Consider the following 16,096-nt stretch of genomic DNA (forward strand, 5'->3'; position numbering starts at 1 on the left):
TTAAATTGAACTCTGGTTGAAGGATTCATTTGAATTAAGGATTATCAGTTTAAGATAAAAAAAAAATATTAAATTAGTGGTTACTACACGAACCAGAAATTCAAATTTTGACATTTAGTAGGTCACCTTTGAATATACCCCATTTTCTGTCATTCTAATCTCTTGTGGAATTACAAAACTAGAATCTGCTTGGAAGGAGGCGGCAGACGAGTTAGAAAACTGGACAGGGTTTAAAGCTAACTTTCAAGTCATGCAAGAGATATCAAGAAAAACGCAAATCTCACTGAGACCGAGCAAAGATCAAGAATATTTTACCTGAGAAAAGTGACACCAATGCACTTTACATTGATACTTACATTTTTTAATCTTCTCTCTGTTTCTTCTGGTCTAAACAGAAAAAAAAAAACATACATAAAGTACACTGATAAAACAAACAATTGTGCACAGATGCAGCAATGACACTAATGAGATATTACAAAAGGACCAGCACACCTTGATCGAGACAAGCCTGATCAAGCAACAACATTCAAGGATCCCACAGTCATTGTCATGTGGATTTCCTAGAAATTTCTTTCATCTTTAGATGTCCATAAAGGCACAGACTAACAAAAAAATGAGGGTAGCTAGCAAGTAGGAAGGATATTGGTTTTCCATTTCTCCATATGTATTAAAAGTGGAAATTGCTTTATCAATAATTAAAAACCGCCACTAGTGATAAATATTTTAACAGTATTATAGCATAGTTCATAAGGAAAAATATACTAAAGTCCTGTTTACTGTGTTATACATAGAATCAAAGAATGTTAGAGTTGGAAGGGGCCTCCAGGGTCAGTGTCCAACCCCCTGCTCAATGCAGGATTCACTAAACCATCTTAGACAGATGTCTGTCCAGCCTGTTTGAAGATTTCCATGGAATGAGAACTCATCACCTCTCGTGGCAGCTGTTCCACTCATTAGAAAAACTTCTTGACCAGTAAGGGTGATCAACATCCAATCTGCATCTTCTCATTTTTAGTTTCAATCCATTGCTTCTCGTCTTTCCATGTGCAACTGAGAAAAGAATGATCCCTCTACACTGACATCCCTTCAGATATTTGTAGACCGCTATTAAGTCAACTCTTAGGGTACCGTCACACTATACGATTTACCTACAATCACGACCAGCGATATGACCTGGCCGTGATCGTAGGTAAATCGTAGTGTGGTCGCTGGGGAGCTGTCACACAGACAGCTCTCCAGCGACCAACGATGCCGAGGTCCCTGGGTAACCAGGGTAAACATCGGGTAACTAAGCGCAGGACCGCGCTTAGTTACCCGATGTTTACCCTGGTTACAAGCGTTAAACTAAAAAAAAACAAACAGCACATACTTACATTCTGGTGTCCGTCAGGTCCCTTGCAGTCTGCTTCCCACACTCAGTGACTGCCGGCCGTAAAGTGAAAGTGAAAGCACAGCCGCTGTGCTCGGCTTTCACTTTACGGCCGGCAGTCACAGTGCTGGAAGCAGACTGCAAGGGACCTGACGGACACCAGAATGTAAGTATGTGCTGTTTGTTTTTTTTTAGTTTAACGCTTGTAACCAGGGTAAACATCGGGTAACTAAGCGCGGTCCTGCGCTTAGTTACCCGATGTTTACCCTGGTTACAAGTGAACGCATCGCTGGATCGCATCGCTAGATCGCTAGATCGGTGTCACACACACCGATCTAGCGATGACAGCGGGAGATCCAGCGATGAAAGAAAGTTCTAAACGATCTGCTACGACGTACGATTCTCAGCAGGATCCCTGATCGCTGCTGCGTGTCAGACACAGCGATATCGTAACGATATCGCTGGAACGTCACGAATCGTACCGTCGTAGCGATCGAAATGTTATAGTGTGACGGTACCCTTAGCCTTCTTTTTTGCAAGCTAAACATTCCCAGATCCTTTAACCGTTCCTCATAGGACATACTTTGCTGTCCTCTCACAATCCTGGTAGCTCTTCCCTGAACTTGCTCCAGTTTTTCAATGCCTTTTTTAAAATGTGATGCCCAGATCTGGACACCGTATTCCAAATGAGGCATGACCAAGGAGGATTAGTGGGGGATAATTACTTCACATGATCTAGGCTCTATGCTTCTCTTAATACATCCTAGAACGGTTTGCGCCTTTGGCTGCTGCATCACACTGCTACCTCATGTGCACTCTGATCTATTAGTATACACAAGTCTTGTAGATGTAATTTTAGTTTTTATTGCCCAGATGTAGAATCTTGCATTTCTCCCTGTTAAACACCATTCTGTTGTCGTTGCATATCTGATGTTGTTATACACTCTTAACTGACACATTTTACTTGTCAGCAGGATTATGCATAGTAACCTACACAGTGTCAGGTCGGCGCCATTGAACTGTTCAAAATGATACCTTGGTTGATTTAATTAGTCTTGTGGTTGTTCTTTAATCTTTATTTTCAGTTTGTAGATAATGAGATTCTCGTGCCCTAAGGTGGGGTTGGTGTATGTGGTGCTCTGAATATATATTCATAATGCAGACGGCTGACAGGTCACTGATCCCTCACAGACCCGCCCCCTAGTTTGCATAATGAATACCATTCCATTGTAGATTTTGCTTTATGTTTGGGATCATGGTCTTGTTGGAAGACAAGTCTCCGTCCCAGTCTCAGGTCTTTTGCAGACTCCAACAGGTTTTCTTCAACAATGGTCCTGTATTTGGCTCCTTCCATCTTCCCATCAATTTTAACCATCTTCCCTGTCCCTGATGACGAAAAGCAGGCCCAAACCATGATGTGCCACCACCATGTTTGACAGAGGGGATGGTGGGTTCAGGGTGATGAGCTGTGTTGCCTTTACGCCAAACATATCTTTTGGCATTGTTGCCAAAAAGTTTGATTTTGGTTTCATCTGACCAGAGCACCTTCTTCCACATGTTTGGTGTGTCTTCCAGATGGCTTGTTGCAAACTTTAAATGACACTTTTATGGATATCTTTGAGAAATGGCTTTCTTCTTGCCACTCTTCCATAAAGGCCAGATTTGTGCAGTGTATAACTGATTGTTGTCCTATGGACAGACTGTCCCACCTCAGCTGTAGATCTCTGCAGTTCATCCAGAGTGATCATGGGCCTCTTGGCTGCATCTCTGATCAGTCTTCTCCTTGTTTGAGATGAAAGTTTAAAGGGACAGCCGGGTCTTGGTAGATTTGCAGTGGTATGATACTCCTTCCATTTTAATATGATCGCTTTCACAGTGCTCCTTGGGATGTTAAAAAGTTTGGAAATCATTTTGTATCCAAATCCAGCTTTAAATTTCTCCAGAACAGTATCACGACCTGCCTGTTGTGTTCCTTGGTCTTCATGATGCTCTCTGTGCTTCAGACAGAACCCTGAAACAATCACACAGCAGGTGCATTTATACGGAGACTTGATTACACACAGGTGGATTATATTTATCATCATTAGGCATTTAGGACAACATTGGATCATTCAGAGATCCACAATGATCTTCCGGAGTGAGTTTATGCACTGAAAGTAAAGGGGCAGAATAATATTGCACGATCCACTTTTCAGTTTTTCAATTTCCACAAAAATTTAAAACCACCAATAAATTTCGTTCAACTTCACAATTGTGTTCCACTTGTTGTTGATTCTTCACCAAAAATTTACATTTGGTATCTTTATGTTTGAAGCATGATATGTGGGAAAAACGTTGAAAAGCTCCAGGGAGCCGAATACTTTCGCAAGGCACTGTACAATCAGAGCATCACATACACCAAACCCGCCTTAGGGCACGAGAATCTCATTAACTACAAACTGAAAATAAAGATTAAACAACCACAAGATAGATTTCATCAACCAAGGTATCATTTTATTCAGTGTAATGGCGTCGACCTGACAATGTCGGGAGGTTACTGGGCACAATCCTGCTGACAGGTTCCCTTTAACGTCATCATTCTTCAGGGGGAATACTAAACATATGACATGATGCTGAGTCTTAAGAAAAAAAAAGCCAGAGAATTGTTATGGGTATGTGCACACTTTGTGGATTTTGCTGCGGATCCGCAGCGGTTTTGACGCTACGCAGCTGTGTTCCATGAGTTTACAGTACCATGTAAACCTATAAAAAACAAAATCCGCAGTGCACATGCTGCGTAAAAAAACGCGCTGAAACACTGCGTTGTTTATGCCGCAGCATGTTCATTCTTTGTGCAGATTCCACAGTGGTTTACATCTGCTCCATTACAGGAATCCGCAGGTGTAAAACCGCAGATGGAATCCGCACAAAAAACGCATAAAATCCCCGGCAAAACGCAGTGCTTTTTACCTGCGGATTTCTCAAAACAGGTGCGGAAAAATCCGCAGAGGTTTCATCTACGTGTGCACGTACCCTTATTTCATAAGTAATACAAGTATTCACTAAAGCAGACACGTCAAGAGAGCAGACACATCTTTAAAGAGAAGCTATCAGGAACTGATTATCGGATAAATCAAGATGTTTTGTTTAAAAATAAAAAAAAAAATCTGTATTAAAAACAAAAAAAAAAATCTTACACTTCTCACATTTGACACTGTGGCTTCTTTAGCCTCCTACTTCCTTTTATTTCAGCGTCTAATGAGCCTGCGCAAAAATCATTGTAAAGGAAAGGGAAACAGAGGCAGATGTGATGTCGCCTATTGTGAATTGTGGATCCTGTGTTAATAGCTGTGCTGAAGTGTTATTAATTGTAATCCTGCCTCTGATAAGGAGACATGCTGAAAACGTTTCCAGAAAGGACAGGAAGTACCAGTCTAAAAAAGACCAAGAGGCCAGTGAGAAAATTGTAAGATTTTATTTATTTTTAATAAAGATAATGATTTGAAAGAAAAAAAAAACACGTTAACTGTTTTAAAAACTAAAAGAAAACACAAACATGATTTAAACAACAAGTTTTTTGTTTTTTTTTAAATTTAGGACAGCTTTAAGTCAAAAAAGCAAATTGAAGAATATTCCTCATACTAGGCTAGGCTGCAAGTCTGACCTCTCAGAACAATTGGGGAGCCTAAAAAGGGGGGCCAAGGAGAATAGTAACAGCATATAGCTTAGGGATACATGTTTGGTTGCCTGCGGAATAGGAGGATAAAGGCCCATTTAAACAGGTTGATAATCGTAAATATGATTATTTATAACCAAATAATTTTCAGCAGCAAATTGTCCTGTATAAGATGTTATCACAGCCTCCTCCAATTGTACAAATCTTAATATGTTGAAAATATTATATTTGAGTTAGTCTAATAAAAATATATTCTGTGCATCATTGGCCATCATACACAAATAGCATGATATCCAGGCAAATAGTTAACATAATGGAAACTACTCAGAAGCTGTACTATTGCAACTGCTGCATCATGTAGGCAACAAAATCTGCTGTAGAATGAAGGTTTTTTTACAATCAGCTTTGCTCTGTATCTCAAAATTCAAGTACCACATTCCCGCTCTACCCAATAGAGGTCAATGAGTCATAGGCAGGGGTGTAACTACAACAGGTGCAGGGTTGCAATCGCACCCGGCCCTGGAGCCTAGGGGGCCCTAAAAGTCCCTTTGGCCTATAGAAAAAAAAACTATTGCTATTAAAGATTTAAAACATTTGAGGGCCCTGTTGGAGGTTTCACATCGGGGCCCAGGAGTTTCGAGTTACGCCACTGGTCATAGGTTATGTTTCCACCGACATGTATACATTCCTGCTGTATCATACATGATGAATTCGTCCTTAGGTGTTTGATCTAGTATTTGATGTGTAAGGTAATATTTATACTGAATGGTAAAGACTCGCCATGGTTCTATACAATTGGTCACCATAGGAAAAAAAAAGTTTGCCATTCCATGGAACTCTATGATATACAAATGTATACATCAGGCTCTACAATCGGCACAGAACCAGACAAGCGTACAGGTACAGAGAAGTAAAAGAAAAAACAAAACAAGAACAAACGGAACCAAAAGGCACCAAAAAATACACTGTCAGATGAAGGATTTTTCAGCAGATGTCTCTCCCCCCACTCCCAATGCACATTTTGCTTGGTCAAACATGTTCGTAATGGGGTGAGGGAATAAAGCTATGTGCACACATTCTGGTCCACTGCAGATTTTTCCGCAGCAGATTTCATAAATCTGCAGGGCAAAAACACTTTTTTCTGCAGATTTATCGCGGATTTACTGCGGTTTTTCTGCGGTTTTACAACTGCGGTTTTGTATAGGAGCAGCTGTAAACCGCTGCGGAATCCGCAGACAGAAGTGACATGCAGCGGAATGTAAACTACTGCGTTTCCACACTTTTTTCCGCAGCATATGCACAGCGTTTTTTGGTTTCCCATAGGTTTACTTTGTAATGTAAACTCATGGAAAACTGCTACAGACCCGCAGCTGCGGAAACGCTGCGGATCCGCATCGTGTGCACATACCCTAAGCCTCGGGTAGACATTGATGAGAGAAAACATGCCAAATACATTGATTAAACACACATACGTTCAGGGTTGATCACTTTAGCTTTATTTTACCAAATTATTTTGCATCAATTACTAATATGCAAATATTAGAAGTTCTCTTAAGACCCTATTTGCGCTTTTTTTTGCTCCTAGTTTTTACTTCATCAAATAGCAAAATCCTTCACATAGGAAGGTGGTTTTCTAATTGGGGGAGCTGATGGGCAGGTCTGGTCACATGATCCTCTGCCAGTAGCTACTTAGAAAGCAGCAGTGCTGTGCAGTCAGTACTAAAGGTACCGTCACACTAAGCGACGCTGCAGCGATACCGACAACGATCCGGATCGCTGCAGCGTCGCTGTTTGGTCGCTGGAGAGCTGTCACACAGACAGCTCTCCAGCGACCAACGATGCCGGTAACCAGGGTAAACATCCGGTTACTAAGCGCAGGGCCGCGCTTAGTAACCCGATGTTTACCCTGGTTACCACCGTTAAAGTAAAAAAAACAACCACTACATACTTAACTACCGCTGTCTGTCCCCGGCGCTCAGCTTCTCTGCACTCCTCCTGCTCTGGCTGTGAGCGTCGGTCAGCCGGAAAGCAGAGCGGTGACGTCACCGCTCTGCTTTCCGGCCGCTGTGCTCACAGTCAGTACAGGAGGAGTGCAGAGAAGCTGAGCGCCGGGGACAGACAGCGGTAGGTAAGTATGTAGTGGTTGTTTTTTTACTTTAACGATGGTAACCAGGGTAAACATCGGGTTACTAAGCGCGGCCCTGCGCTTAGTAACCAGATGTTTACCCTGGTTACCAGCGAAGACATCGCTGAATCGGCGTCACACACGCCGATCCAGCGATGTCTGCAGGGAGTCCAGCGACGAAATAAAGTTCTGGACTTTGTTCCCCAACCAGCGACATCACAGCAGGGGCCTGATCGCTGCTGCGTGTCACACTGGACGATATCGCTAGCCAGAACGCTGCAACGTCACGGATCGCTAGCGATATCGTCTAGTGTGACGGTACCTTAAGGCTACTTTCACACATCAGTTTTTTGGCATCCGACATAATCCCACCAATTTTTAAAAAGCGGATCCGGTGAAAATTGTGAAAAACTGATGCGCCGGATCAGTTTTTCTTTACCGGGCATAGAGTTTGGACAGAGAGAAGGGGAGAGAGACGAAGCTACGGTGCATGCTCATTGTAAGGGTACGTTCACACAGGACATTTTTTGCTGCGCATTTTTGCTGCGTTTTTTAATGCTAATTTTCAGCTGCTTTTTACAGCACCAGCAAAGCCTATGAGATTTAAGAAATCTCATGCACACACATTGTTTTTTTTTGTTTGATCAGTATTTTGTGCTTTGCTGCATTTTTTTGACATAGAGCATGTCACTTCTTTCAGCGTTTTTGCTGTGTTTTTTTCACCCATTGACTTGAATGGGTGTTGAAAAAAAACGCAGCAAAAACGCAGGTATCATTATTTGCTGCGTATTTGCTGCTGAAAATTAAAGGACATTAGCCTGCGTTTTTTGACGCAGCTTCTTTCCTGCCAAGATGATCAGGTTTTGCTGCAGAAAAAAAAGCAGCAAAAACGCCCTGTGTGAACTTAGCCTAAACTTCCCTGAACTCGCTCCAGTTTTTTAATGTCTTTTTTAAAATGTGGTGCCCAGAACTGGACACCGTATTCCAGATGAGGCATGACCAAGGAGGATTAGAGGGGGATAATTACTTCACATGATCTAGGCTCTATGCTTCTCTGAATACATCCTAGAACTGTTTGCGCCTTTGGCTGCTGCATCACACTGCTAACTCATGTGCAGTCTGTGATCTATTAGTATATACAAGTCTTGTAGATGTAATTTTAGTTTTTCTTGCCCAGATGTAGAATCTTGCATTTCTCCCTGTTAAACACCATTCTGTTGTCGTTGCATATCTGATGTTATACATTCTTAACTGACACATTTTACTACACTATGAGTCCCAAAGTCTTCTGTTCATAAGCAAACAAGCCACTAGTAGGACATTTTGGCTTGTGCCTGCCAAGGAGCACAGTCTTTAAAAGGGGTTTCTGCCACGTAGGACATAAACATCAGATCAGTGGGGGGCTAAAAACCGGGACCCCACTAATCAGCAGTTTAAACACAGTCTCTGCTGGTGCTGAAAACCATGTATAGATTGGAACACCACTGCTTCAGCACATTTTAGTGACTTCTGCAGGGTACTGAGGGTAAGCTCCTATTCTAAGTAATATGAGCTGATCTGCAGTATCAGTCAGTAGCCACTAGTGTGAGGGTGCTCTGGTGTACTATCCAATACAGAGGTCATCAATACAAGAGTGGTGGGGAAAAAAAACCTTTCCACATATGTCCATTTAGATGAATCGTTGCAATCCCCAAAAAATACAAAATTTAGTATCATCCATTCTCATAAATTTTAGTTGTGCCTTTCTTCTATTGTTGCTTAACATTTGAGTGTCACTATTCCTCTTATCAAAGGGGCGAGTCCACAGACAGTCAGCCATGTCTGCAGAATAGACTGGGTAGGACCCTTAACCCACCCCCACCAACTGGTAACAGTTGTTAAAGGGAACCTGTCAGCAGGATTATGCATAGTAACCTACACAGTGTCAGGTTGGCGCCATTAAACTGTTTAAAATGATACCTTAGTTGATTTAATTAGTCTTGTGGTTGTTCTTTAATCTTTATTTTCAGTTTGTAGATAATGATTCTCGTGCTTTAAGGTGGGGTTGGTGTATGTGGTGCTCTGAATATATATTCATAATGCAGACGGCTGACAGGTCACTGATCCCTCACAGACCTGCCCCCTAGTTTGCATAATGAATACCATTCCATTGTAGATTTTGCTTTAGGTTTGGGATCATTGTCTTGTTGGAAGACAAATCTCCGTCCCAGTATGAAGGTACCGTCACATTAAGCGACGCTGCAGCGATTTAGACAACGATGCCGATCGCTGCAGCGTCGCTGTTTAGTCGTTGTGTGGTTGCTGGAGAGCTGTCACACAGACAGCTCTCCAGCGACCAACGATGCCGAAGTCCCCGGGTAACCAGGGTAAACATCGGGTTACTAAGCGCAGGGCCGTGCTTAGTAACCCAATGTTTAGAGAAAAAACCAACAAAAATATATTCTAGAACCCTTTCAAGCTCAAAAAAACCAAAAAAAACAGGATTCATAAAAAATAACCTTTATTAATAGTTACTACTAAAACACTCTAATCATTAAAACACAATAACAAAAATGTGCCTATATGGTCCTAGAGCGACACTATGCTTTGTCCTACCTGGCAGCGGGGGTTGGCACCCTAAATTACGCTTGGCGCCCCCACTCCACGGCGGCTCGCCCTCAAAATCCCTAGAGATCCCTACGATACAGGAAACCTGGAACAACCTAATAAATGCCTAACGGACAAACCCTACCTGACAGTGGAGGTTGGCACCCTACTTTGAAACGGTTGGCGCCCCCACTCAGCGTCGACTTACCCTAGGATCCCTCAAAAAATCCCTACAATGGAGATAAAGATCAGAAAAATGTCCCAATACACCCTGATAACCACAAAAATAAATAAAAAATATGAAACAAAAACATAAAGAAAATAACCTAACCAGATAATGTAGTGTAATAGAGAGATCAGTATATCACAGATTGGGCTTCGGTCTACAAAATCGGATATGCCCAGCTAGCAAATGGTATATCAGGATGCAGTAAATAAATCTCACATCATCAAAAAATAAAAAAGATGATAACATATCCAATAGGGGGACACATTTATATCATAAAGTTAATCAGTATATGATTATGTTAGCGAGACACAATCGTCTCTAGCCGAACAGGCAATATACAAATGTTTAAAGAATTTGCCCAAAAAGCCCCCTCATATGGACAAAAAAAGGCTATTATATCAATCTCCGATAATGCAGGTACCCACGGCAATAATAAAGTGTGAAGTGCCAAATTTGAAAAAGGGGCAAAGGACCGATGATTATAACAGTGTTATCGTCACAAGAAGCCCCGTAATGACTCAGACTTATCCCTTAATAATAAAGGGTGCAGAAACAATAGTCACAGCAGCATTTCAATGATTAGCACAGTAAGATTAAAGATACTCATCTGTGAGCTGCGGCACGAGAACCCGAAATCGGGTTTTTTCAAATTTGGCACTTCACACTTTATTATTGCCGTGGGTACCTGCATTATCGGAGATTGATATAATAGCCTTTTTTTGTCCATATGAGGGGGCTTTTTGGGCAAATTCTTTAAACATTTGTATATTGCCTGTTCGGCTAGAGACGATTGTGTCTCGCTAACATAATCATATACTGATTAACTTTATGATATAAATGTGTCCCCCTATTGGATATGTTATCATCTTTTTTATTTTTTGATGATGTGAGATTTATTTACTGCATCCTGATATACCATTTGCTAGCTGGGCATATCCGATTTTGTAGACCGAAGCCCAATCTGTGATATACTGATCTCTCTATTACACTACATTATCTGGTTAGGTTATTTTCTTTATGTTTTTGTTTCATATTTTTTATTTATTTTTGTGGTTATCAGGGTGTATTGGGACATTTTTCTGATCTTTATCTCCATTGTAGGGATTTTTTGAGGGATCCTAGGGTAAGTCGACGCTGAGTGGGGGCGCCAACCGTTTCAAAGTAGGGTGCCAACCTCCACTGTCAGGTAGGGTTTGTCCGTTAGGCATTTATTAGGTTGTTCCAGGTTTCCTGTATCGTAGGGATCTCTAGGGATTTTGAGGGCGAGCCGCCGTGGAGTGGGGGCGCCAAGCGTAATTTAGGGTGCCAACCCCCGCTGCCAGGTAGGACAAAGCATAGTGTCGCTCTAGGACCATATAGGCACATTTTTGTTATTGTGTTTTAATGATTAGAGTGTTTTAGTAGTAACTATTAATAAAGGTTATTTTTTATGAATCCTGTTTTTTTTGGTTTTTTTTAACCCAATGTTTACTCTGGTTACCATTGTAAATGTAAAAAAAAAAAAAAAAAAAAAAACACTACATGCTTACATTCCGGTGTCTGTCGCGTCCCCCGGCGTCAGCTTCCCTGCACTGTGTAAGCGCCGGCCGTAAAGCAGAGCGGTGACGTCACCGTTGTGCTCTGCTTTACGGCCGGCCGGCGCTGACAGTGCAGGGAAGCTGACGCCGGGGGACGCGACAGACGCCGGAATGTAAGTATGTAGTGGGTTTTTTTTTTTACATTTACAATGGTAACCAGGGTAAATATCGGGTTACTAAGCGCGGCCCTGTGCTTAGTAACCCGATGTTTACCCTGGTTACAAGTGAAGACATCGCTGGATCGGCGTCACACACGCCAATTCAGCGATGTCAGCGGGTGATCCAGCGATGAAAAAGTTCTGGCCTTCTAGCTCCGACCAGCGATGTCACAGCAGGATCCTGATCGCTGCTGCGTGTCAAACACAACGATATTGCTATCCAGGACGCTGCAATGTCATGGATCGCTATCGTTATCGTTCTAAAGTTGCTCAGTGTGAAGGTACCTTTAGGTCTTTTGCAGACTCCAACAGGTTTTCTTCAAGAATGGTCCTGTATTTGGCTCCTTCCATCTTCCCATCAATTTTAACCATCTTCCAATATCGGAATCGGTAGCAGAATTCAGTCATTTCATCTCACGTTTCATCAGATTATAGCTGGAACCTTCGTTGTGCTTTTTTTCGCCGGTCAGAAAAAAACGTTCCTTTGTACGTTTTCTCCGTCCGCCGGAAATCATTTTTGAAGGATCCGGCAAAAAACGGATGAAACGTGTGGCCATCAGGGGCAATCCGGCGCTAATACAACTGAGAAAAAAGTGGATCCGGCGGGAAAAAAAAAGATCCGTTTTTTCCAAAACTGTTGGATTGTGCATGACGGCAAAAACCTGATGTGTGAAAGTAGCCTAAGGCTGCCATCACAGGCTGCCGTCACACTAGCAGTATTTGGTCAGTATTTTACATCAGTATTTGTAAGTCAAAACCAGGAGTGGGTGATAAATGCAGAAATGGTGCATATGTTTCTATTATACTTTTCCTCTATTTGTTCTACTCCTGGTTTTGGCTTACAGATACTGAAGTAAAATACTGACCAAATACTGCTAGCGTGACAGCAGCCTAAGAAGTGCAGGAGGAGAACCTGCAATATCTATCCATTCACATGTGCCACAAAATCAGGTCATCAACACAATGGTTAAAAGAAAGTTAAAGTGACTTCTAAACATGACTTTAAGAGTGCGAATACAACATTTTCTACAAACCATTTTATTAACCTTTCATTACTCATGGTACAGTGGTAGGTGACATTAAAGGGGCTGTCTCCCTTCAGGAAGATAATGTCCCTGGATACAGGTTATCATATAGAAATATATAGCGCTATACTCATCTTCCATAGGGCCACTGACGTGTCACCAATGATGCTCCTGGTGTCTGGCATCAGGTGGTATTCTGCTGACGCCGGCTGAACCTCTGAGATCACCGATTGGCTGCCGAGCTTTCAATGCCACAGCCAATGCCAGACACGGAGCATCGGTGGAGACTCGCCAGTAGACCTGGGAAGGAGAGAAACATTTTATAATAAACTGCAGCTTAGAACATTTATTTACTGAATTCACTGAAGGGGAGAAACCCTTTTAAATTAAAACACACCAATGAAAAACTGCAACATATCTAATGTACACTGGCCTTCACAACAGTGAGTCACAGAAAAGGCATCCCTTCTGTTATGCAACAAACCAGACGTTATACAGAACCCCTAAGTAAGGTATTAAATAAGGGGTTGCAAAAAAATAAAAATGGACTTCTGTAAACAAAGTATAGAGCAAAAATGTTCACACAATGAATTTATCAGCTTTTATGGGACTAATGAGTATGCATCTACTACTAAAAACAAATGTTGATTTTTGATTTACAAACTTTGATCACCCACATATTAACATTTCCGGCATTATGTGGACAGTATGCTTGTCCTATATTACTGGCATGTAAACAATAACATTCCCACTAGGCCCGGTTACAATAATGGGTTAATATCAAGCTCACAGTCACATTTTAGCTATTCTCAGAGTCTCACTGCAATCTTGGGTGTAGCTGCACGGAGCTGAGAGGTTAGGAGAGAACCAATGTAGATAAAGTGATTGCAATTTTATGCCCCAAGGCCAAATAAGCTAACAAGACACCTGAGCACAAGGGCTAAAGGATTATCCCAGCTGGCAAAAGAAGGTTTGCTCATTTGGCCAGCTTCTGCAGAATTATTCACTGCAATTATAGGATAAGACAAGTGAGCAGGTGATCTGTTAAAGCTATTAAAGATTTTCCCTTTTGTATATTGATCTTTTTCCAACTTGCTTCTGTTCTTCACGAAGCGTTAAATGACTATGTTACGTCACTAGTGATTTTTGTTTGTGGGAAGCAGCTCAGTCCAGTAGGTACGGCGCTGCGGCTTGTTTCCTACCCTGTAACCATGGGACACATTCCAGCACAGGACAATGAACACAATTGCCATCACGGTGTTCGGCAAAGTGGGCATGGCTAGCTTCAAGACACTCCCTGCATACTTCAGCACTATATAAAGACACATAGATTGCTCCTAACATGCTGGCTACTAGAAAAGATGACTCCGGCCATGCAAACAAACCTGTTTTATTAACACTGGAAAAATGTAGCTCATTAAAAGTTACTTTCCTGGGTGACAGAGCGAAGTGGCCATCTTATCAAGGAACACTGTAGCGCACATTCACAGGTAGAAGCTATATGGCAGGAATTTCAGAGGGTGTCCAAATCATCCTATGGTTGGTGAAGTGGTGAGGATCCAATAGGAGGTGATACATCATGTGTCAATACTCAGGTGGCACTTCTAAAGCAAATACAATTCTACATAAAAAATAGTGGCTTAAAGCGGAATCCTGAACCTCCTAAAAGTCTACATGTCAGCTGATTGCCTGGTAAAGCCTATAGGTATAAGTAACAGTACCGCAAAAAGAGGCCATAGTAAGCCAGGGTCACACGTCTGTCGATTCTCTTATGCCAGAGAATAGGGGCAGATTATGCAAATGACACTCGGCTCAAACTCTGCCTGAGCATCAGTTCTCTCACATGGGCGAATCGCAGTACAGGTTGGGAGAAGACTGATAAAGTAATATTCCCATCTCCTCCATTACCATCGTCCGCGGTAATCACATTGCACTCTGATGACATCCGAAGGCAGTCCGATATAGACATACAGTTAGGGCCAGAAATATTTGGACAGTGACACAAGTTTTGTTATTTTAGCTGTTTACAAAAACATGTTCAGAAATACAATTATATATATAATATGGGCTGAAAGTGCACACTCCCAGCTGCAATATGATAGTTTCCACATCCAAATCGGAGAAAGGGTTTAGGAATCATAGCTCTGTAATGCATAGCGTCCTCTTTTTCAAGGGACCAAAAGTAATTGGACAATGGACTCTAAGGGCTGCAATTAACTCTGAAGGCGTCTCCCTCGTTAACCTGTAATCAATGAAGTAGTTAAAAGGTCAGGGGTGGATTCCAGGTGTGTGATTTTGCATTTGGAAGCGGTTGCTGTGAGCAGACAACATGCGGTCAAAGGAACTCTCAATTGAGGTGAAGCAGAACATTCTGAGGCTGAAAAAAAAGAAAAAATCCATCAGAGAGATAGCAGACATGCTTGGAGTAGCAAAATCAACAGTTGGGTACATTCTGAGAAAAAAGGAATTGACTGGTGAGCTTGGGAACTCAAAAAGGCCTGGGCGTCCACGGATGACAACAGTGGTGGATGATCGCCGCATACTTAATTTGGTGAAGAAGAACCCGTTCACAACATCAACTGAAGTCCAGAACACGCTCAGTGAAGTAGGTGTATCTGTCTCTAAGTCAACAGTAAAGAGAAGACTCCATGACAGTAAATACAAAGGGTTCACATCTAGATGCAAACCATTCATCAATACCAAAAATAGACAGGCCAGAGATAAATTTGCAGAAAAACACCTCAAGAAGCCAGCTCAGTTCTGGAAAAGTATTCTATGGACAGATGAGACAAAGATCAACCTGTACCAGAATGATGGGAAGAAAAAAGTTTGGAGAAGAAAGGGAACGGCACATGATCCAAGGCACACCACATCCTCTGTAAAACATGGTGGAGGCAACGTGATGGCATGGGCATGCATGGCTTTCAATGGCACTGGGTCACTTGTGTTTATTGATGACATAAGAGCAGACAAGAGTAGCCGGATGAATTCTGAAGTGTACCGGGATATACTTTCAGCCCAGATTCAGCCAAATGCTGCAAAGTTGATTGGACGGCGCTTCAGGGTATGTGTCCACGTTCAGGATTGCATCAGGATTTGGTCAGGATTTTATGTCAGTATTTGTAAGCCAAAACCAGGAGTGGAACAATTAGAGGAAAAGTATAATAGAAACATATGCACCACTTCTGCATTTATCACCCACTCCTGGTTTTGGCTTACAAATACTGACATAAAATCCTGACCAAATCCTGATGCAATCCTGAACGTGGACACATACCCTTATAGTACAGATGGACAATGACCCCAAGCATACAGCCAAAGCTACCCAGGAGTTCATGAGTGCCAAAAAGTGGAACATTCTGCAATGGCCAA

At 42.0% G+C, this 16,096-nt stretch overlaps 1 protein-coding gene across 20 annotated transcripts in view; it reads right to left on the bottom strand.

The window, feature by feature from the left end:
• Positions 1-16,096, bottom strand: part of LMO7 (LIM domain 7) — a 235,734-nt gene that overhangs the window by 75,465 nt on the left and 144,173 nt on the right. For all 20 annotated transcript variants that reach the window (XM_069758116.1, XM_069758112.1, XM_069758115.1 and 17 more), the window contains one exon: positions 357-387. In XM_069758116.1, coding sequence (XP_069614217.1) covers positions 357-387 — 31 coding nt within the window. The remainder of the gene's footprint in view (positions 1-356; positions 388-16,096) is intronic.

This window comes from Ranitomeya imitator, chromosome 3 (assembly GCF_032444005.1).
Source record: "Ranitomeya imitator isolate aRanImi1 chromosome 3, aRanImi1.pri, whole genome shotgun sequence".
NCBI lineage: Eukaryota > Metazoa > Chordata > Amphibia > Anura > Dendrobatidae > Ranitomeya > Ranitomeya imitator.